Source organism: Petaurus breviceps, unplaced genomic scaffold (genome assembly GCF_028583685.1).
Source record: "Petaurus breviceps papuanus isolate PSGF00001 unplaced genomic scaffold, PetGlider_PUasm1.0 90849, whole genome shotgun sequence".
NCBI classification, from domain to species: domain Eukaryota; kingdom Metazoa; phylum Chordata; class Mammalia; order Diprotodontia; family Petauridae; genus Petaurus; species Petaurus breviceps.
In genome coordinates, this window is record NW_027187361.1 from 22359496 (window position 1) to 22382868 (window position 23373).

Consider the following 23373-nt stretch of genomic DNA (forward strand, 5'->3'; position numbering starts at 1 on the left):
TCACTTCCTGTTTGCACATAGTAAGGTTATAATAATTGATTTTTCCATTCATTCACTCACTCACTCATTCATTCATTCTTTTACCCCAAGTCTCATGAGGTAGCAGAGTACAGAACTATTATTCTTTTTTTTTAATTAATTTATTTTTAGTTTTTAACATTCGCTTTTATAAGATTTTGAGTTCTAAATTTTCCCCCCTCCCTAAGATGGCATGCAATCTGATATAGTTTATATACATATGTAATCATACTAAAATATTTCCACATTAATCATATTGTGAAAGAAGAATCAAAACAAAAGGGGGAAACCGGAAGAAAGAAAAAGAGAAAATGCTTTGATCTGCATTCACACTTTCCCTAGATGTGGATACACATTTTCCATCATGATCATTTGGAATTGTCTTAGATCATTGCATTGCCGAGAGACCTAAGTCTATCAAAGTTGGTCATCAAATAGTGTTGCTGTTACTTTGTACAATGTTCTCCTGCTTCTGTTTACTTCACTCAGCAACAGGTTATGTAAGTCTTTCCAGGTAGAAAAAAAAGTCTTTTCTTTTTTCAACAGATTGGGGAATGAAGTGGTATAGAACAGTTCAAAGAGATGTCCCCCTCCCATCTGAAATTCAAAGTTCCTTTTGATCTATTGAAACCATTCCTCTAATAGACAGAAATACTTATTTTTCTAAGTCACATGCTAACAAACACCAAAATGGGATCTATAAATTGAAGAGTTCTGATTAGCTTACCTTATCTCTTCTGGTCTTTTATTATGCTTCTACTAAAAAAGAAAAAAAATCCTAGAGAGAAGACATCTCAGAGATATACACTCTCTCAGTGATACACTTCGCCAGAGTTGTGGGTGCTATGGGTGATGTCTAGCATCTGTTCACCTCCCAGTGAGGTGACTTCTAAATCCCTTGCCAATTTGAAGAAAGCCACCGGGGTGAAAACATGCTGTCAGCCTTCGGAGTTGTGATATAAACCCAGGGGAACAACGTCTACTTCTGGCCTGATCCACATTGATGCAAGGCAACCATGTCTTTCCTTAGAAATCTCAAAAAGCTATTGCTCATGCAGTCAAACTGTTAGGAAAAGTTAGTCAAGTTTTAGTTCTATTTAATATGAGTTGACTTATTTTGAATAAAATACTACACTGCCCTTTACTTTAATGGGAGAGGTCTGTCTTACAAAGACCTTAGGTTCCTAGGATCAAAGCATCTCTCTTAGATTTTCAAACATAGCCAGAGGCTATAACATCGAATTCAGTGGGTGACAAAATTTTTGTCCCACACCCACTTTATCTTCAGTTGTTATCTGTAATAGTTATCAATTTGGTAGATTGACTTTTTCTTTTTAACCAATGAAACTTCCCTTCTATGAGAAAACTGCTTCTACTGAAGGTCAGAAACAGCTTTGCAATTTAGCCTAGAGCACTCAGAAGATTAGTGACTTACCCAGGGTCACACAGCTTGTGTCTAAGATCACATCTGAACTCTGGTCTTCCTTATTCCAGGTTCAGCACTGTATCTACTTTGCCACTTAGCTGTCTAAAAAATGGGGATCATAATAGCACCTACCTGCCAGGATTGCTGTGAGGATTAAATGATAACACACTTTGCAGACCTTAAGCTGCTGTATAAATTCTATTATTATAATTATTATTTACCTACAAAGAGAGAAAGTGAGAGGAAGGGGGGAGAGGGAAAGATAGAAGGAGGGAGAGAGAGAGAGAGAGAGAGAGAGAGAGAGAGAGAGAGAGAGAGAGAGAGAGAGAGAGAGAGTTTCTCTCCCCATTTGAATATGTGCCTTAAGGGTATCTTTTCTTTTTTCATGTTTAGCCCAAGGCCTTAATAAAGGCTTGTTAATTGATTAAATTAAAACAGGAAGCTTGTTTTTGGATCTATTTTAATGTGGAATTTTCCCCTCTGAAACATAGCAAATGGTTATTGACTTGACTCAAGTAGCTGGCACCTATAAAGTCCTTGTAGATTTCAGCATACTCTTTAATCAACCAGAAAAGAGATCAGTTATTTCTATAGAAGAGTCAAATTTGGTAACATGTTTCAGCTTAAAATGTGGGGAAAAGATCTTCTCCAGCTCACTTGACAGATGAGGAAACCAAGGAGGTCATATCTGAACTCGGGTCTTCTTGACTCCAAGCCGGGGGTCTTTAGTCATCCAGCTACCTCCCCACTATACCATTGCCTTTCTAAGTCAATGGCTCTGTGGCATGATTTTTACCATTTGGAAAATTCCTTCTCCCTTCACCGAAGCTACACTTCCTCTCCCCTTCCCCCAGCACCATCTCCTCTTATTCCCTGAAGGTCTCTTGCAAGGCAGTTTCTTTCCAGATGGCACAGTTTTTGAAACCAGGAGCAGACACTGTTAATGTTTAGCCTTTAGGCCGTCTCCCTTCCCTCCCATCACTGCCATTGCACATTTTTTTTTTTTTGCTGCACAAGATACTTCTTGTAGGAAACTATTCCTTGCCAACTACCATGGGTGAATGGACTGAGCTTGGGAAGCTTTTATAATCCTGAGGCCAACTCTGTGTGTAGAGTCCCAGACTTGGGTTTATAGGATTGAAACAAGTACCAGGACAAAGTATAATATTCACTAGTTCATGGGCATCCTGGCACATAGAATAGAGTTTCACCCATAGCAGGAACTTAATGCTTGGGTCTAAATGACTGGCTATTGTCCTTTTCTTAATACTACCCCCTTCTTCCACCTCTTTTAGCAGAAGAACTGCCCTCATAATTCACTGGAAAAAAATTGAAGGCACTCATGTTTTATACCCTCCTCTACCCAATGCACAGTGGATAGAGCATCAGGCCTGAAGTCAGGATGACTCATCTTCCTGAGTTCAAATCTAGCCTCAGACACTTACTAGCTGTGTGATCCTGGGCAAGTCACTTTACCCTGTTTACCTCCATTCTTCATCTATAAAATGAGCTGGAAAAGGAGATGCAAACCACGCCAGTATTGTTGCTAAAAGAAACTCCAAATGGGTCATGAGGACATGACGAAAACAAGAACGACCCAATCCCACATGTTAAATCTCCTCAGCATCTCCTTTGCCCCAGTTTCTGAGGATGAGGTGACCTCTTTGCCAGTGCCAACCTTTCTACTTCTTTCCATTCCTCCCTCATTTCCTTCAGAAGCTTGCCTTTTTAATCATTCCCTCTACCTGCTCTCCCACTTTTCCTTATCCAATAGTCCCCTTTTGCTGGCAAACATGTCCATCTTGTCTACCATCTCCCTCCCCTGCCCCATTCAAATGAGGAACCTGGAATGTTATTGTTCTGTAAAAAATGATGAGAGGGAATATTTAAAAAAAAAAACCTGGGAAGGCTCTTATGAACGGATGCTACAGAGTGAAGTGAGCAGAGCCTCTATAATAACAACATTGTAAAGATAGACACCTTTGAAAGACTTGAGTACTCCTATCAGTTCAATGACCAATCATAATTCCAGAGCACCAATGATGAAAGATGCTCTCCACCTTCTAACAGAAAGTCGACTGACTCACAATGAGACATATTTTTGTATGTGGCCAAGATAAGAGTTTATTTTGTTTGACCATGCATATTTGTTGGGATTTGTTTTTCTTTTCAATGGGGTGGGAGAATGTGGGAGGAAAAGAAAATATAATTTGACTAATTGAAAAAATTAAATTAAGAGGAACCTTAGAATTCCTTGACAGAGGGAGAATGGCTGATAAATAACAGCCACTAGGATCCAGATTAGGTGGCATATCAAAATGGAGTGAACCTCTGAAATCCATCTTATTTTTCCTAAACAAGGTGTGAATCCCTCAGCAAAGATTAGCTAAGGTGTGAACTCACTTTACCCTAGATGTTCCCTTAACCCTTTAGCACTATATTGAGGATGACTGTGTAAGGGAGCCTGGCAGATGGAGCTCATTCTCAGGGCAAGTACAGGGCAAGTACAACATAGTGTCTGCTGACCACAGGGGTGTGGAAGAGCTTGGGGAACCTGCTTCAGAAAGGTGTGAAGACAGAAAATGGAAGGACCCTGTCCCCTAATTTAGGAGGGATTCTGACAGGTTCTGGTCTGCATGTCACATAGAAAAGAGGAGTCTTTACAATGGGCTGCCCAACTAGAACTGAGAAGGTCTTCAAAAAGCAACCAGGAAGTTTTCTCTTTCCTTTTCTTGGTTATTCCAGGAAGGAGGATGAGTTGCTGTGGGCCTCTGTGGGGGATAGGTCAAAAGTCCCTTTTCATCCAGATTAGGATAAAGCAAATGTTCATGACCCCACTGTTGCTGGGAGATAGTAACAGTGGCAGCCTCCTCATCCCCACATGGGACTGGTGACTACATGTCTCTGCTCTTTGAGTCATTGCATTTGTTCGTTGCTGATTTCAGATGATGGAGTAGTGGATACAGTCTTGTGTATGGAAGCTGAAGTCTATGATGAATTTGCTAGAGGTCAAGTAGAGAGAAACGGCAGCAGAGGCCCTGAAGAGCGTTGTTTGACTCATCCCAGTGATAGCCAAGATTCATCTCATCCAGAAGCTACGATGCATTTGCAAGGGAACTTTGTGGGGAAAATTCTTTGTAGCAATTGCTTTAAGTATGAGACTCAGTGTTCCCAGAGATTTATGAGATAGATGAAAGAGTGTGACATCACCACCTCCCATCCCTCCCCTCCAGTGCATGGGGAAATGGTTTAAAACATCTATTCTTGCTATATCTTCTCAGTAAATATCTCTTTGTAAAAAGATAATTGATGTCAATTGGTTAAATGAAATTAGGACATGTATCAATAGGTGTAAATATTGGGGCGAAGACTCTAAAAATACCAGGGGGCTCAAATCTAGAGCATTAGAGAAACATGTCTTGGATGAGCCCTTAGATGTACCCCTTGAACCTTGACGGGGAGATGTAGTCTTGCTTCAAGGTCTAGCTTGTCAGTAAGAGTAGGAATTAGAATAAGGGCCCTTAGCCTTTGCCTTTTAAAGGCGAAGTAATAGAAATGAAAGGAATAGAGGTTGCATACAGGGATGCCGACTTGCTTTGGTCATTGCTAAGTCACTCTAGGGAACCATGAAGCCCAGAATGGGCAGAACTCAAGGTGGTCTGTCACAGTGCTTTTCCTCCAGGTGGGACCACCACTTCAAATATCTTCCTTTCAGCCATAGAGGAAGGTTTTTCTAATATTATCCTTGACTAATCTTGATTAAACTTGGTTTATCCCAAGGACTGGTTTGCCTTTCAAAAAAATAAATTTAAATAAAAAACCCTCTAAGCATAATTATTTCATATTCTACCTCAACAATCCCAAACCCTGGCTTTCTCTCTGTGCCTAGCTTTTATAGATAACAGTGTTGTCCTTTTGTAGAGCATGAAAGGATCAAGACAGAAGATCCCTGAGAATAAATTTGGAAGTAGATTTTCTTACCATGGGACTGCCAGGCTCATATACCCAGATCAGACAGTGAGTTGGCACGGACAATGTGCTGGCTTTTAAAGAGATCACAATAGTCAGGTTATGTAAACTGAAACTACAATCTGTGATTGGTCAGTGTATATTTGAATTTCCCACGCCCAGGAAGTTTATCCCTAGGCTGAGAGACAGGGAACCTAGAATGGGCAGAGATGGGGAATATCTGGTGGGTGGGTGGAGAGGGCAGGGGACAGGGAAGAATGGAGCAGGGATTTTACCCTAGGCTGAATTCCTGAAATTCCTGCTTATGGATCAATTAGGGGAGGGAAGGGTGGAGTTGTGTTCAACACTTTGTATAAATGAAAATAATATTACTGAGAGTACAGCAATGATTGACTATGCTATTTTTTTTCAACAGTATTGATGGAATTGTTTCTTCATCAACATCTACTTCTCTGATTCCTAGAATATGTATATTAAAATTCAGCTGTGGTGGGAATGATATCCTATATTATCACTACTACCCCTGTTGTACCTGGCTCTGTTCTTTCCCTCCCCCAACCAGCTCTCCTTCATGGAGGTGGGCAGGCTGCCACTTAGCTAAAATGTGTACTGACCAATCACTGATTTTAGTCCCTACAAATCCTGCTTATGGAATAACTAACTGTTGGCCTAGTGGGGTGCCTTTAAAAGCTGAGGCTTTTCCTGGGGTCTGGGCTGTACAATTTGGGAAGGGGCCCCATCAGCCAACATGGAGCCAATAAAGGGTTCACTTCTAAATTGTTACTTGGGTCTTGCTCATATTTTGGGTACAACACCCCTTCCCTACCAGGTGAGTTAAGCTAGTTTTTCTTTAAAATGTACCAAAAACATTGAAACCATCTTCCAGACTTGAATACCTTAGGGAACTAAAACCTCAGGTTACTGATATTACTTCTTGATCTCCACAGTACAAAGCAGGAAGTCTGGGTGCAATCTGCTTCTTGGCTAACAGACCATGATGAACAACTCAGGCATCAGAGCTTTGTTCAGTTGAATCAATTGGAAGTGTTCTCAGTGTACACCCTTGTAGAATGTTCTTCTCCTGCTATGGCTAAATAAACAAATCTCCTTTTGTTAACTACTGAATGACCTACAAGTGTCATATTTCATTCCAAGGTCAAACAAATTACTGTGGAACTGGCTTGAGTCAAGCCCAGCCTAGAACATCAACAAGCACCTATTTTGTGCAGAATATTGCGCTATGTGCTAGGGGAGATAAAAAGGTTTGAATAAGGCAATCTTTGCCCTCATTAAGTTTATGTTTGTCAAAAAATGTCGCAAACATTCATTAGATACGTGGATGGCCATAGTCAGGGTCTTAGACTATGTATGGCTAGAGAAAGGAACAAACCCACAGCACTGGTAATGATGAAGGAGGGCTCACAATAGGTTCAGCAGGAACTCTGATCTTATCTAAGACCAGAAAGCCTGAGATTCAGTCAGAAAGAATTCAGTAGGCCCAGGCTAACTTGGATTCAGAGATGTAAAAGTTTATTATAAGCCTTACATGGGGCAAGGATCCTTAGGGGACCTGAAACCTTAAAGGGGTAGAATTAAGATTTATTTAGAGTAATCCATAGTAGAACCAATTATGCTAACTAGGTGATTAAGGGTGGGATTAGGGAAGAGTTAAGGTGGGGCCAGTGCTTAAAGGAACATGCATTTTTAATGTAACTTTGAAGGCTTAGTGCCCATGATTCACTGGGAAAAAGCCCAAGGGAGGGCTAACTGGAGGTGTGGTTTTAGGCTTGAACCATCATTGTCAGCTGGTGGTCAAGGGCTGATGGAGAAGTGCCCAGTCTGCCACCCATCATTGTCATGTTTGACAAGATTGATGTCTGGGAAGGATTAATGTCTGGAAACCAAGGCTAACCAGAGATTCAAGGAATAATAGGCTAAGGAGTTAACCCAGAGATAGGGTCCTGAAGGAGTCATTGAGGCAGCCAAGGAGTCAACCTAGAGATAGGGCACCGAAAGATTCATGGGGGCAGCAAGACACTATGCAAGGGGGAGATAATAGTCACCTAAGCTGGAATGTTTATAGATACTTTTGTGAAGGATTCATAGGAATAGCTTGTTATTGTTCCAAGCTGAGATAGTTGTTGCTGGGCAGAGTTATTGCTCTGAAGCTAGGGGCAGGGGGAAAAGGGGCAGAGTCAGTGCTCTGAAGCTGGGTGGGGGTGTGATTTTACAAACTGGTTTTACAGACTGATGTTACAAATATAGATCCCAAGCACCCATCATTCCTGATGTTACAAATTGGTGTTGCAAATTGAGTTCACAAATAAATTTTACAAACATAGATCCCAAGCACCCTATCAGTACTACATCTGAATTGTAAGGCAGTCAGTTGCCCTTTGAGGATCCCACTTGCAAATCCATAGTGGGGTTGGAAGAATAAGCTCAGAGGAGGTGCTATACTCTTTTTTTCAAGGTTTCCAAACTTCAGAGCAGTTAAACTGTCCTCCTCCCACCCACTACCAAGCATATATACCCTTTCCCCTTAGATGACCTTTATGACTATGGTAGGTATGGCAGCCACCAATAAGAACGATCCTTGCCTTCTCTTTTTCATTTTGTACATCATAGAGCAGGACAATTATGGACCAGTTGTGACCTGCCTCACAGAGAGCAACTCAATAGAATTAGCTCAAACAGCTCCTGAGAGCTCATTGTTAAATTTTCATTTGAGTAACACTACAAATCAGGGGTTGATTTTTGTCATTTTGCTGATTGACTAGATTTAAGGAAGTGATGGAGAAAATATCCATAATGGAGATTATATTTTAAAGCTTGTTGTTTGTCCCTTCCCCCCCCCCCAGAGAGCTGGTTGTTAAACATTTACCAGCAGATCCCTGACCCATATCTCATTACATTATCCCACTATCTCTCCCTTACCCTACCCTCTTCCAAACTTCCCATTTCTGTCACCCAGGTGTAATGGTAATAGGGATTTGAAGATCTCCCCCCACCCCTTGTACTTAGTGCCTTGTTTCAAGACAAGTACTTAGCACCTTGTTTCAAGTTCTTAAGGAACAGAACTTGTGAATCCCACAGTGAGATGAACTTCTGATGTAACAGGAAAGGGAGGAGCTAATACCATATATAAGGAAAATCCAAAGGGTGGTGAACTTACTACTTCTGCAAACAGAGTGGTGGAAAGCTTTACTCAGCTTTCATTTATGAACTAAAGCTTTAAATTCAGATCACTGAGCAAAATGGAAAATTCTGCCAAAACAGAGGATTGTGAAAAGATCTTTGAAGATGAAGAGGCATCTGTAGTTTCCAAAATAGAACTCTCTGTCAGTGTTAATGAAATTGAATCCCCTGATGGAAGGGATACTGACAGCATCCAGGAAGGCACACCAAAAAAGAGAAAACTAGAGTTTCAGGATGATCCTGAAGTTAAGACTGCCAGTTGTGGAGAGGGTACTCCATCAAAGACAAGAAAGTTGGATAATGAAATTTTTCCTGAGGAAAGAGCTGCAGCAGGTGATGAAGAGAGCATTTCACGAACAAGAAAGTTAGAAACTGATGATAATCCAAAAGATGATACTTCTAGGTGTGGAGATGGCACTCCTTCAAAAAAGAGAAAATTGGAAGGTGAAGATGTTCCTGTAAAACACAGACATTTGGAAGAAGGACATGGCTCAACAGTAGCTGCTCACTACAATGAGCTTCAGGAAGTTGGCTTGGAGAAACGAAGTCAGAGTCGTATTTTTTACCTTCGAAACTTTAATAATTGGATTAAGAGTGTCCTCATTGGGGAATTTTTAGAAAAAGTTCGACAAAAGAAGAAACGTGACATCACTGTTTTGGACCTGGGATGTGGGAAAGGTGGAGATTTACTCAAGTGGAAAAAGGGCAAAATTAGCAAACTAGTGTGTACTGATATTGCTGATGTTTCTCTTCAACAGTGTCAGCAGCGCTACGCTGACATGAAGAATCGCTGTCGTGACCACGAGTACATTTTCAGTGCAGAATTTGTAACTGCAGACAGCTCCAAGGAGCTCTTAACTGATAAGTTTCACGATCCAGAGATGTGCTTTGACATTTGCAGTTGTCAGTTTGTATATCATTATTCATTTGAGACTTATGAACAGGCTGATATGATGCTCAGAAATGCTTGTGAGAAACTTTGCCCTGGAGGATATTTTATTGGTACTACACCAAATAGCTTTGAGCTCATAAGACGGCTTGAGGCCTCAGAAACAGAATCATTTGGAAATGAAGTCTACACTGTAAAGTTTCAGAAGAAGGGAGAATATCCTTTATTTGGATGCAAATATGACTTCAACTTGGAAGGTGTTGTGGATGTTCCAGAATTTTTGGTTTATTTTCCTTTGCTGATTGAAATGGCAAAGAAATATAACATGAAACTAGTTTACAAAAAGACATTTTTGGAATTCTATGAAGAAAAGATCAAGAATGTTGAAAACAAAGTGCTCCTCAAACGAATGCAGGCATTAGAGCCATATCCAGCCAATAAGAATTCCAAGCTTGCCTCGGGAAATTTTGGCGATTATGAACATGCTGCAAAATATATGAAAAATAGTCAAGTTAGATTACCTTTGGGGACCTTAAGTAAATCCGAGTGGGAAGCTACAAGTATTTATTTGGTTTTTGCATTTGAAAAGCAGCCATGAACGTAAAACTAGTCAAGAAGAGTGGTTTATCCCATTTATACAAATGTGGAGGATTCACAATCAACACTAGCAGCTTTGTTTTAAATTTTTTCTTTCCTTTTTAAAAAAAAGTTTTTCCTCTTCCCTGAAAAAAAAAAAGTTTGATAAGGAAAGTCCAAGTTAGAGAACCAGAACTGCTGGGAGCCGGAACTTCTGGGAGCAAGCAGTGTGGAGGCTGAGGAGCTACAAATTGAGAGCAGAATTGAGAACAGAACTTGTGGTGGCAGAACAGAAAAGAGAGAAGAATTGAGAACTGAGAAGAACTGAGAACTGAGCAGAACTGACAACTGAGAAGAGAATTGAGAAGAACTGAGCAGAACTGTTTCTATTTTGTTAAATATTTGCCAGCATATCCCTGCTTGATCCCCATAGCAACTCTGTGAGGTTGATGATATTATTATCTCCACTTTACAGATGAGGAAACTGAGACCGAAAAGAGTTAAATTAAATAGACAGAATGAAAACATTTACAATAAAATCTCCATCAGATTTTATTCTTTCACATTTAACATAGAAAGTAAGCAGATTATCTTGGTCATTTTATCATTTAGTTATCCTCCCCAAAGATCATTATTTTGCTATAGCTATGTTTTTTTTTTATCAGAACTGCCTTAATGCAAAATACCTTTGTTGATTATCTCCAATTATGTACTATAATTGTACTATATTAATGGATTATATTATAATAATAAATTATTATATTATGTGTACATATGTCTAATATGTGTATATTATAGACATATGATATGTACAATAGATATACATGATACATGTATATTGTATATTAAAATAAGTATAACATGATAGTTATATGTTATATAACAATATAGACTATAATATAGTATATTACATGTAATGTGGTACATATATTAGGTACTTATTGCGTATTATATTACATATAATTATTCAATTATAATTTTCTATTATATTGTTACATTACATATATAATTCTCTATATATTCATATAATCTTATTTGTATAGTTGTTTTTGCATTGTATTCCACCATTCAGCTTTGAGTTCCTTGAGAGCAGGGACTAGTTTTTGCCTTCCTTTGTATCTCCATCACTTAGCACAATTCCTGGCACATAGTAGGAGCTTACTAAATGCTTGTTGACTTGACTTCTTTGTTGGATACGTATTTTATACAAGGACTATGTCTGTTCTTTCACCTAGTGGCACAGTACATAGAGTGCCCTGAATTCAGTTCAAATTTGGCCTCAAACATTAGTTGTGTAATTCTGGGCAAGTCACTTAACCTCTGCCTCAGTTTCCTCAATTGTAAAATGGGGATAATAATAGTGGCTACTTCATGGAGTTGTTCTAAGGATCACATGAGTTAACATTTGTGAATGTGCTTAGCACAGCACTTGGCACATAGTAGGTGTTATGTAGGTTTGATTTCCATTCCTTCACCTCCCTTACACATTAGCATTTGGGGATAGTTCTGGTATGGTAACAATATAAACCTGTATTTCTTGTTATGATCTTCAGTTCTGTTCATCTCTAAAATTCTACTGGATTTGTGCAAAACCCATCTCTTGATAAGTCTGATTCCACAGCCCTTCTGGTTGCCAAGCATTTACAAACTACCTATCCTGTTTATAATAAGTTTCTTACCCCTTGAGAGAGCTTTATAAATTTTGAAAAGAGTTATGTTACATAATGCCCTAGTGAAAGATGGTAGAGATAAATACAGTCTGCTCACCAGACAGCCCCTACATAGAATGGAAGGTTATGCAACACCCTCCCAGAGAGAACAAGGAAAAAATTCAAGCCTTGACTTTAAGAATCTGGTTTGCCCTTCTGAATGATGGTTTTGGAAGGCTGGTCTAGTAAAGATTCCAAGGAAAGATGTAGACCCACAAAAGTACATTTAAAATATACTTTAAAAAACAATTTAAATAGTATTTTAAATGTAATAGGGAATTTAATAAAACAAAAACAAAACATCTGCAGTGAATCTTTTATAAAGCTAATCATCCCCTGTTCTATGCTTTCTAAATTCATGTTCTCATGAAACCCAACAGAAAAAGTTTCCTGAAAACCTGAGGTGGATGCTTTCATAGTCAGAGTGTCAGCCTTAGGAAGGAGCTAGAAACAGGAAAAGGGACAGTGTCATAGGTACATAAGTCCCTAAGACAGCTAGATAGCTCACTACATAGAATGCTGAACTTAGCGTCAGGAAGACCTGAGTTCAAATATGGACTCAGACATTTACTAGTTGTATGACCCTGGGCAAGTCATTTGACTTTTGTTTGCCTTAATTCTCTGGAGAAGAAAATGATAAAACATTCCAATATCTTTGCCAAGAAAACCCAATAGACAATAATGGACCACAGGATCATGAAGAATTAGGCATAATCAAACAACAAGAAATACAACAGAATTAGGGAAAGAGACCACCGTGCATTTTCTTCTTTCTTTTTAGAATTTTTGATTTATTTTTAGGTTTCCACATTCACTTTTATAAATTTTTGAGCTCCAGATTTTACCCCTCCCTGTCCCCAAGCCAGCATGCAGTCTGATATAGTGTATACATGTACAATCATATTAAACATATTTCCACATTATTCATTCAACACCATTTTCAGTCCCAGCTGTGCTATTTCCTCCCTATATGACTTTTCTGGATATCAGTTTCCTCACCTAAAAAATGAAGGAGTTGGAGTAAATGGTCTCTTGGGTCTCTTAAAGCTGTGAATCTATGATCTGGAAGATGTATGAATCTATTTATCTGTGATACATTAGTAAACTGCTTCCTAATACTGCACTATCTGCTCTGAGGTTTGCAAATGTTTCTGTTTTAACTGTTGCTGATAAAAACCTAAACCTTTTGGATCAAAAATCTTCTTCCTGATGAAAGGCTTTAACGGATGGTAAAGATCATCTCCTCCCGGAGCTCACCTAGAACAACCATCCTCATTGATTCTTGCCCTCCTGTAATTACCTCCTGTAATGCTCACTGGGCAGTGCTTTGCAACAAGGAATGTTCCGGTGCCTTTTTAAAAAGAGCTCAAGCAGGGAATGAGTTTGGCTGACAAAAGAACCACATCTTGCGCACTCTCCGGCTGCTCTATTCGATTTTCAGAATGTTTTTGACTGTCTCAACATGTTCTTCTGACATTTACTATTAGAATCTTCCTTTAGCTTAGGAAGAGACACTCGTCTCACTTTGAAGTGGCTCCTGATGAGAAGGACAAATGTTCTGTTCTACTTAAGGCTACTAGCTAAAGAGCACTGGATATTTAAGTCATTGACAGGCACGCTATTTTAACAGCCGTGACATCAGCCAAGAACCAGCCTGCCAAAAGCTATTGCTCAAAGATCCATCTCTGGGTCAGCAAAGCATTAGGAGACAGAGCGATTATCTCAGCTCCTTTGGCTAGCAGTAATTCCTAGCGCTTGAAACTGACAGTGATTTGCACCCCCCTCCCCAAAAGTTAACTTTCTTGCTGAATCACAATCATCTACCATCTCATAAGGTCATAGATTTAGAGCTGGAAAGGACCTTGGGGGTCTGGTCCAAATTCCTCTTTTTACAGATGAGGAAACTGAGCCCCAGACAGACGAGTGACTCGTGCCAACTTCTAAGCAATCATGGAGACATGGGATTCAAATACAAACCCTCTGAGTTTCAGTCTAGTAGTCTTTCACTGCACAAAAGCTTAGAGTCAGTTTCAGTCTCTGTTACTGTATAAATAATTCTTCATAGATCACTCAACTCTAGACCTCATTTTGGAAACATTTCAAGGGGTCCTACTACCACCCATGATCCAAGCTGATGTAATTTAGTATCTGTATTGTACTCGGATAACTGTGGAAGCTGTATAATTTTTTTTCTTTTTCCTTTTTTGCTTTTTGGAGGGCAAGTGGGTTAAGTGACTTGCCCAAGGTCACATGGCTAGTTTTTGTGTCTGAGGTCGGATTTGAACTAAGGTCCTCCTGACTCCAGGGCTGGTGCTCTATTCACTGCGCCAGCTAGCTGCCCCAAAGCTGTACAATTTTCAATCAGCATGAATGAATGATTATATATAAATATACGTATGTATATGTATGTACATACACGAAGAAATACACACATACTTATGTCTAATGGTAGCCATCTCTAGGGCAGGGCAGGGGGAGGAAAGAAAAAAAGAAAAAAAGACATTTACATGATAACTTTATTATATATTTAAAAAGAATAGAAAGTTGTACATAATATATTTACAGTTTTGTGTGCAATTATTGTTTTATTATACTGTTACGGAAATTTTTGCTATCTTCTATAAATAAAATAAAATAATAAGAGGTATGGAAACTATCAAGATTGTATTAACTCTGGGGACTAAAGTTTCATGCTTATGACATCTATTCTTGGTCATCCAGTATATGGGATTAAAGTAGCTTTGGCGGGGGAAGGGGGGGAGGGGCGGGGAGAGGAGGGAGGAAAATCAGCAGAGTTAATTTTTAGAAATATTGGGATTCACTGTCCAGCTATACTATTTCCTTCTCCTTTGACCTTGGCAAAATCTCATTAGCTCTCTAGGCCTCTGTTTCCTCATCTTCAAAATGAGGGGGTTGGATGATATGATGATTTCCAGGCTTAAATTCTACGATATAACACTTAACACTGGTTGGACTGACAACCTTCAAATATAATCATTCCAATAAACGAAGCTTTACTTTAAAAAAAAAGTTATGGGGGAATTGTGTTAATTAGCCAGGTCTAAATACCAGTTACACAAGTCAAAGTGCTATACAGATGTAAAAACTCAAGCAATGAATGGAAGGTCATCAAAATCATGATGTAAACCCTCAGACAATATGCCAAGCAACTGCCTTTCCCCCAGGAAGTCAGAGAACACTAAATCAATAAAAATCAATGGTGTTTCCTCCTTTATTAGTTGTTTCTAATGGGAGCACATTTAAACAAGAGTCCTGTTTTCCAGTTTATGTATCAAGAACTGGCAAAGTTTCTTGGCAGCAAACGGAAAGGTTCCACATTCAACTTATTAAGAGTTGAATGTGCCAGCTTGACATTCATGGACTATTTTGCCTAGGAGCTGGTTACAACAGTATACCAAGAAGGAAGACAGCACATGATATATACAAAGTACATGTTGGAGGTTAATGACCTGTAATGGGAATGCAAATTTGGAAGATCTTCCCTGCCCCTAGGCTAAAATGCACCTGAAGCCTGGGGTGGGAGGCTTGTTTTTCAGTAGATACTTTTTGATTGGCCAGTGAGTCAATAAGGTTGTTACATTCTCTGAGCCAGGAGAAGGCTATATAAGCCCTGATGTGTAGCTTTGTTTTGGGGGCTCACTTTGAGAAGTGTTCTGTGATTTGATATGGATTCTGGGAAGCCATTGTCCTGAGCCCCCTGGCTTTGAAAAAACCCAGATGTTGAAACCCAGATGTTGACTGGTTATGGATGTAATGGTTGGACAGTTTGAAATCTGTCTACTAGATCTGTTTCTGTCTTGATAATTCTGTCTGTGTACTTTGAAGTTCGGGGTGCTGACCTTTTCCCCTGAACAAGGTAAACGATATATGTCTGACTGATTAAAGTAAGCTTGTTAACCCATTTTGAGTTGCTTTCCTTTATCAAAGCAGATCCAAGAACCTGTGGTGGCAGCAAACCCTGAGGACGCTTGGGGTGCTTGCTGCTACGTGACCCTGTTCTCAATATTGATCAACTCCTGTTACAAAGAGAAAGATTCCAATACCCTAGTTAACAGTCCAGTTATTTCAAATCAAATCAAATATATGTATTAAATGTTGTAATGAAAATAAAACAAAACAATAAAACAAAAACACCAAGAAATAAGCTACAAATCTAAGTGAAAAACAAATTCAGTTGACAGGACAGATTCTAGTGTAGACTTTCTTAAAATGAAGATAATACATCTGTTAGCTTCTCAGAGGTCAGGGATAGGGTCAGCGAGGTGGCACAATGGACAGAGTACCAGGTCTGAAGACTTTTCTTCCCGAGTTCAGACCTGGCCTCAGACACTTGCTAGCTGTGTGATCCTGGGCAAGTCACTTAATCCTGTTTACCTCAGTTTCCTTATCTGTCAAATGAGCCAGAGAAGGAAATGGCAGACCATTCTAGTTTCTTTGCCAAGAAAACCACAAACGGGGTCAAAAAGAGTTAGTTATAGCTGAAAAACAACCGAACAACAACAGAGCCAGGGATGACATTACCAAAGAACAGTACAGAATTCTGCCCATCCCTTTAAACTTGTTATGTGAGCCCTGTACTATTAACACTGTCAATTTAAAAAAAAATTTAAATCAATGCCCTCTTCACATTTCTTTCCTTTTACCAGGATATTTGGAATTGAGAGAAAACCTTCAGGAAACATTATACGTGGCTTTCTTATCCCCAAATAACCATTATTATAAAATCCTTTGAATTTTCCACTAGAACAGAGGTTCTTATTTTTTTCTGCATCATGGGCCTCCTTTGTCAGTCTAGTGAAACCTATGGACCATTACTGAGAATAATGTTCTTAAAAGCATAAAAGAAAATACATAGGATTATAAAAGAAACCAATTATACTGAGATACTGTCAACAGAATTTGAAAAAACAAAACAATTAAAAAAAAAAAAAACAAGTTTACCAACCCCAGATTAAGAATTCCTGCACTACAGTCTGAGATGAGGATTTTGCTAGCCCTCCTCAGCAATACAAGGACCTAAAACAATTCCAAAGGAGCCAAGATGGAAAATGCCATCCACATCATGAGAAAGAACTATGGGGTCTGAATGCAGAGCAAAGCAGACTATTTTCTCTTCTGTTCTTCCTTTCTCATGGTTTCTCCCATTCCTTATAATTCTTCTACACAGCATGATTAAAATGGTAATATGTTTAATAGGAATGTATATTTGTGTGTGTGTGTGTGTGTGTGTGTGTGTGTGTGTGTGTGGAGAGAGAGAGAGTGTCTGTATCATATTGCAGGCTATCTTGCAGAGGGAGGGGGGAAAGGGGAAAAATTTAGAACTTATGGAAGTGAATGTTGAAAATTTTAAAGAAATAAAATAACTAAAAAAAATTTTTTTTAAAGAATCCCTAAACTAGAAAAAGCAAATTAAGTCTCTTTTTTGTTTCCTTCTGTTTACTGAAGGTAGTTAAGGAAAGCTTCATGGCTACCTCACCAGACTGAGAGTGTATACATACCCAGATCAAATCAAGGGTGGCTTATGTGTCCTTTGCCTGGCTTGCTGCCTTTTGAGAGGTCAGTCACACTTCTACACTGGGCAGGAGTTACTCTCTCCTTGTCTGCCCTGTGTTTTGCTTGTGGGTGTTAGAACAAGAAATATAACAAGCTGATAGAAGGAATATGTGCATTGCTATTAAAAACTCAACTTTGTGAGGAGCAAATATTTGCTCCTGTAATGACCCCAACCCTTTCTTGACCAGTAGAAATAGCATTATCTTTTCAATTTATTTTTTCTGGGATTGTATTATTTAAATACCTCATGTATTGTTCTGTTAAAATGAAAATGGATATTTTATATTTCAATAGATATTTACCCATTTCATCTAAATTATAAGATTTGTTGGCATATAATGAGACAAATAAGTTCTAATAATTTCCTATATTTCTTTTTCATTTATTGTAATTTTTTCATTTTTAATATCAGAAATTTTGTTTTCTCGCCTCTTAAAAATCAGATTAGCTAAAAGTTTAGCATGTTTATTAGTTTTTAAAAATATCTTCTATTTTAAACATTCATTTTCATTTTGTTAATCTTTTCTTTGATTCTTCAAAATTTCTCATTGGTGTTGGTATGTAGTTAAGGTTTTCTCATTTGTTGCAGTTTAAGTGTTTTTTTTTAGCTTATGCTTTATTCATTCATTTGGATCTTTTCTCTTTTTTGTTGATGAATGCATTTTTAAATATATATATTGAATTTTAACAGTAAATGATGTATTTTTCTGTTTTTAACATTTTTTATGAATTTTTTTTTTTGTGTCTTAATTAATGGTCAGTTTTTGTAAAGATATTATGCACAGCTAAGAAATTTGTATACTCTTTCCAGTTCTTATTCATTAATCACCAGAGATCTGTCACATCTGACACTTCTAAAATTCTACTTAAATCCTTATATTCTTTCTTGTTTATACTTTGGTTAGATTTTCCAGGTCTGAAAAGGAGTACATTGAGGTCCCCAAATGTTGGAGGGTTGCTGTCTATTTCTACATGTAATTCAATAACAATATCATTTAAGTTCTTTGATGCCATGCAATTTAGTGCATATAAATTAAATTTTCATATTATTTCATTATCTATGATACTTTTAGAGGGTAGCTAGGTAGCATAATGGATAGAGTGCTCCGTCTAGGGTCAGGAAGACTCATCTTCCTGAGTTAAAATCTGGCCTTAGATACTTATTAGCTATGTGACCCTGGGCAAGTCAATTAATCCTGTTTGCCTCAGTGCCTTATCTGTAAAATGAGCTGGAGAAGAAAATGGCAAACCAGTCCAATATCGTTGCCAAGAAAATCCCAATGGGGTTCCAGTTTCAGTCAGACATGACTGAAATAACTGAACAACAACAAAATGGCACATTTAAACCTAATGTAAAACCTCTTTTAACCATGTCAGTTTGTACTATTGTGCTGTCTACAGTCGATTGCCACTTTGCTTTTTTTCAGTTCACCTGAGGTATAAGATTTTCTGCTCCAGTCACTTATTTCAACTCTGTGTGAATCACTATTTTTTAGGCGAGTTTCTTATAAAACAACGTAGTGTTAGGTGTTGCTTTATAATCCCCTTCCAGTGGATCTGAACCTTTCATATTCATGTTTAACATTGTTTATAATATATCCCCCTTCATCCTCTCCTTAGTAGTTGTTCCTTTCTTGTTCCATATCCCCTTCTCTAAAAAGAAGACAGTGGTGAAAGGGGAATGAATGATCAGTGTTAATGATTTATAACTCTCTACTGCCCACTTCCTCTCACTCAGACTCTAATCACTGGTTTTTTCCCTTTGTTTTTACCCCTTCACAGCCCACTCTCCTGAACAAAATTACTTAACATTTAAGAAGATTAGCCTGATTAGAGCAATCAGTCACTTTTAAGTAGTAATGAAAAGTATTGCCATTGAGAACTGTCATGCTAGGGCATTAATTCATTAATAAGCATTTATTAAATACCTACTATCTGATAGTAACTCCATTGGGCACTGGGAACACAAAGGCAAAAAAAAAACAAAATAATCCAACAAATACACATTTAAGTATATTAAATATATATACACAGATGAAATAAATAGAAGTTTATTGGGGAGGGTTAAATTTTGATGGAAATCAGAGATCCTAAGAGACCTGGAGCAAAGGCAAATAGTGTAATCTTTGGTGTAAGAAATAGTATGCTTTATTTGCCTTTTTTGGGGGGGAGAGCAATTGGGGTTAAGTGACTTGCCCACAGTCACATGGCTAGTAATTTTTGTGTTAAGTGTCTGAGGCCAGGTCTGAACCTGGGTCCTCCTGACTCCAGGGCCAGTGATCTATTCACTGTGCCACCTAGCTGCCCCAATAGTATGAATGTCAATTTGACTAGAGAGGAATTTATAAGAAATCTGGAAAGGTGGGTTACCGTTACAGGTGTTTCCCTGATAATAAGACCTATCCCTAAAATAAGCCCTCCCCTTACTGTGTAAGATTCCTCTAAAATAAGCCCTCCCCCGAAAATAAGCCCTATTGAGATTGCTACTGTAGTGAAGGTGATCCCCTGTGCTACACGCTACATTACGGTACCCTCTGTATGTACCATCCCCCCCCCCCGGGTGAAACGCATGCCGCGCTCCGAGCTGCATCCAATCAGAGCTGCAGCAGTGAGCGCGTCATCCTGTTCTTCCCCAGTGATTTGCTTATTGAATAAAGGTACATTTTTTTGTTCACATTTACCTGTTTATTAAAATTGCTGTCAGTGCTCATTAAAATAAGCCCTCCCCTGAAAATAAGCCCTCTGGTGTTTTTCTGTCCAAAAAATATAATAAGACAGTGTCTTATTATTGGGGAAACATGGTAGAAGGCTTTAAATGCCAAATGGATGATCTGTATCTGATTCTAGAGGTAATACAGAACCACTGTAGTTTATTGAGAAGGAATGATCTGGTCAGACTATATGAAAGATGGATTGGAGAGGGCAAACGTAAAAACAAAATCACTACTTAAACTGTGACAGTAGTACAGATGAGAGGGAATGAGGGCTTGAACTAGTGTGGTTGGTGGCCATTTCAGTAGAGAGAAAGGGAGAGATGAGAGATATTATGGGAGTAGGATTAAGAAGACTTAGCAAGGGATATGATAGTGGGGTGAAAGTGAGGGGTCAAGGATAATAACCAAGGTGACAAATTTGGGTGACTGAAAGGACAGTGGTATTCTCAATAGAAACAGGAAAGTTTGACAGAGGAATGAATTTTGGGGGAAAAAAGATAATGAGTTTTGTTCTGAATTTGTGGAATCTGAGATGCCTATGAGACACCTAATTTGAAAGGTTCAGTAGGCAGGTGATAATATTTGACTGGCGCTCAAGAGAGAAATGAAAGTTGAATACATAGATCTTGTACTTATCTGCATAGAAATGATTACTGAACCCATGGTAATTGATGATGTCACCATGACTATACATAGGAAAAGAAGAGAGCCGAGGATAAAGTCTTAGACTATACTCTTACTCAGCAGGATGGCATATTAATGATTACACAACAAAGGAAAATGAGAAAAAAGTACTCAGAAAGATAGGAGGAGAAGCCAGAGAAAGTGGTACAGAAATGCAGAGAGGAGAGAGTACCTTGGAGAAGAGAGTGGTCAACAGTGTCAGAGACTACAAAGAGGTCAAGAAGAAAGAGCTGAGAAAAAGCCATCAGATTTGGCAATGAAGAGATCATTGGTAACTTTGGTCCTGGTATGCTAATAGAGCAGGATAGGACAGAACAGAGGCTCGAAAAGAAACAGGGAGGGGTCTGGCAGATACTGGACAGGCCAGAGGGTCGGTTAGTCCACATAGGAACAATCACATCCAGGAAGCAGAGCCTGTACTCTAGGACATCTAAGAAGATAGAAAAGAAATCAAAGGATAGGTCTCAGGAGGCAGGTCATACCCAAGGTCAAGGAAAATTAGCAAAGATTGTCTGTAGCCCAGTGCTTTATATCCAGTGGGCACTTAATACATTTTTATTGAATGAATCAATGAATAAGTAAAAGGCACAAAGTAAGTCAGTGATAGGAGTTAGCAAACAAGACTTTGACCTTTGATTCTGGGTTGCTTTCTCTCCTGGTTTTATGCAATGGGTCTCTCTCACAAATATGTTTCTAGCTAGGGAGAATCAGAGGCCCTTAGAAATGACTACATTCCAACTGTAACGGTGAAAGGAGTTGGGGCCTTCTTGGATGGGTATTTTCATGGGTAGGTATGAACAACTTTGAGAGTCAATCAGGGGTGTTGTGTAGACTTAATGAAGTGGGAAATGGAAGCCACAGACAGTTGGAGAGAGGAGCAACATGATAAAAGCAGTGTTTAAGGAAGATTACCCTAGTAGTGTATGTGGCATGGATTGGAGGTAGGTCAGAAAGCTTAAAGAAAAGAAGAGTGGCCAGAGGCTAAAGAGGTCAGAAGTGAGGAATGCGTTAAAAAGAAGTCAAAAGATGACCTCAATATGAAGGGAAATTTTATCCTGTAGGTGACTTGAGGGAACAGAAGAATGGAGAAAAGTAGAGTTCAAAAAAATTGTAAGTATAGAATAGGGTCTTGTACAGATGGGGAAGGGCAGTAAAAAGCTGTTCTATCGTTCCAATAACAACTAGATAAGGAAAAAATGTATTTAAATAGAATACAAGTTAAAATCATGGAGAGTAGCCTCTTGATTCAAGAATTATATTTGAATATGTTAATATATGAATTAAGAGATTTGTTTGTTTCTTTGTTTCATCCTTACAGGGATATTCTTTTTTTTTTTTTTTTTTTTTTTTGCTTTTTGGAGGGGAGAAGGTAGGGCAATTGGGGTTAAGTGACTTGCCCAAGGTCACACAGCTAGTTTTGTGGTAAGTGTCTGAGGCCAGATTTGAACTCAGGTCCTCCTGGCTATAGGGCCAGTGCTCTATTCACTGCACCACCTAGCCACCCCATACAGGGATATTTTTCAAGAAAAAGATCAGAGATAGTTTGAAAACTGTCTTCCCTGGAAACAGGAAAAATGAATTTATGAACTTTTAATGTCCACTCAGCCCTATACTGTTTAGGATTTTGTGAAGAAAGCAGTGGCAAAATTTGTTCCAAAGACCGGGGAGGCAGTTCATATGCTACCAGGTGAAGAATAATGCTGGAGTCATTAAAAAAAATATGTAAGAGAAATAACAAGTCTCACTTCATAACTGAGGTAGAAGTGGAGGAGATGTTAATGTCTAAGAGTGATTTGAAGCAAACATTTTGAGTTTTGAAAGTCACTGGAATTGCCACTCATTTATTAGCTAAGTTAGAATATTGTAACGATTTGTAATAGCACAAAAGCTTCTGAAAATGTTTTGAAGTCAAGAGGTTCTACATCAAAATAATAATAGCTGACATTTAAATAGTCCTTTAAGGTTTACAAAACCCTTTTAAAAATCATATTTGGTTATATATTTATCATAGCATCTACCAAGAAAAATATAAATTTACTCTGTGTGTGTGTATACACTATCTTTTCTCCTAACTAGATAAAACTGAAACCTTGGATTCATCTTTGACTTAACCCTCTCTCTTTCTCATCATTACCAAGTTCTGTCAGTTCTCCTTCAAAAGACCTCTCTTAAGTCAGAACTATGCCCAAAGGGTGTAATGTAATGCCAAGCAAAGGAAACTTCCCAAGGTTCAAAATACCAGCATAGCTGCTCTCCATTTTATTCAGTGAAAAATTAAGAACAGAGAAGATCAAAATATGACATCATTCAAAATACAGCATTTACTAAGTGTGATTCAATAATCTCCAAGTACTACCCCCAAGTGTGATTTAATCAAGTACTACTCCATCCCTGGACATTACATTCATTTAATCAATCACAAAGTCCCTCTTCTAAATGGTACTCCACCCCTAGGCTGTACATTCATTTAGTCCAACACAAAGCCTCTGTTCTCAAATGGAGATTAGTTTCCAATCATAAGTAAAGTACATTCGTTTGTTCAATCACAGAGCACAAAAAGGTCAAAAGTTCCCCACCCTTGGATCACAATTGAATCTACCCCAGAGTTACAACAAG

General features: G+C 38.5%; 1 protein-coding gene and 1 long non-coding RNA gene across 2 annotated transcripts in view; both read left to right on the forward strand.

The window, feature by feature from the left end:
* LOC138149867 (uncharacterized) overlaps nucleotides 1-23373 on the forward strand; it is a 63645-nt gene that overhangs the window by 21490 nt on the left and 18782 nt on the right. The gene's annotated exons all lie outside the window — the stretch shown is intronic.
* LOC138149733 (mRNA cap guanine-N7 methyltransferase-like) lies at nucleotides 8593-10228 on the forward strand. The gene has a single exon (XM_069072952.1). It carries the CDS (start codon nucleotides 8671-8673, stop codon nucleotides 10096-10098), a length of 1428 nt encoding a protein of 475 aa, XP_068929053.1. The 5' UTR covers nucleotides 8593-8670; the 3' UTR covers nucleotides 10099-10228.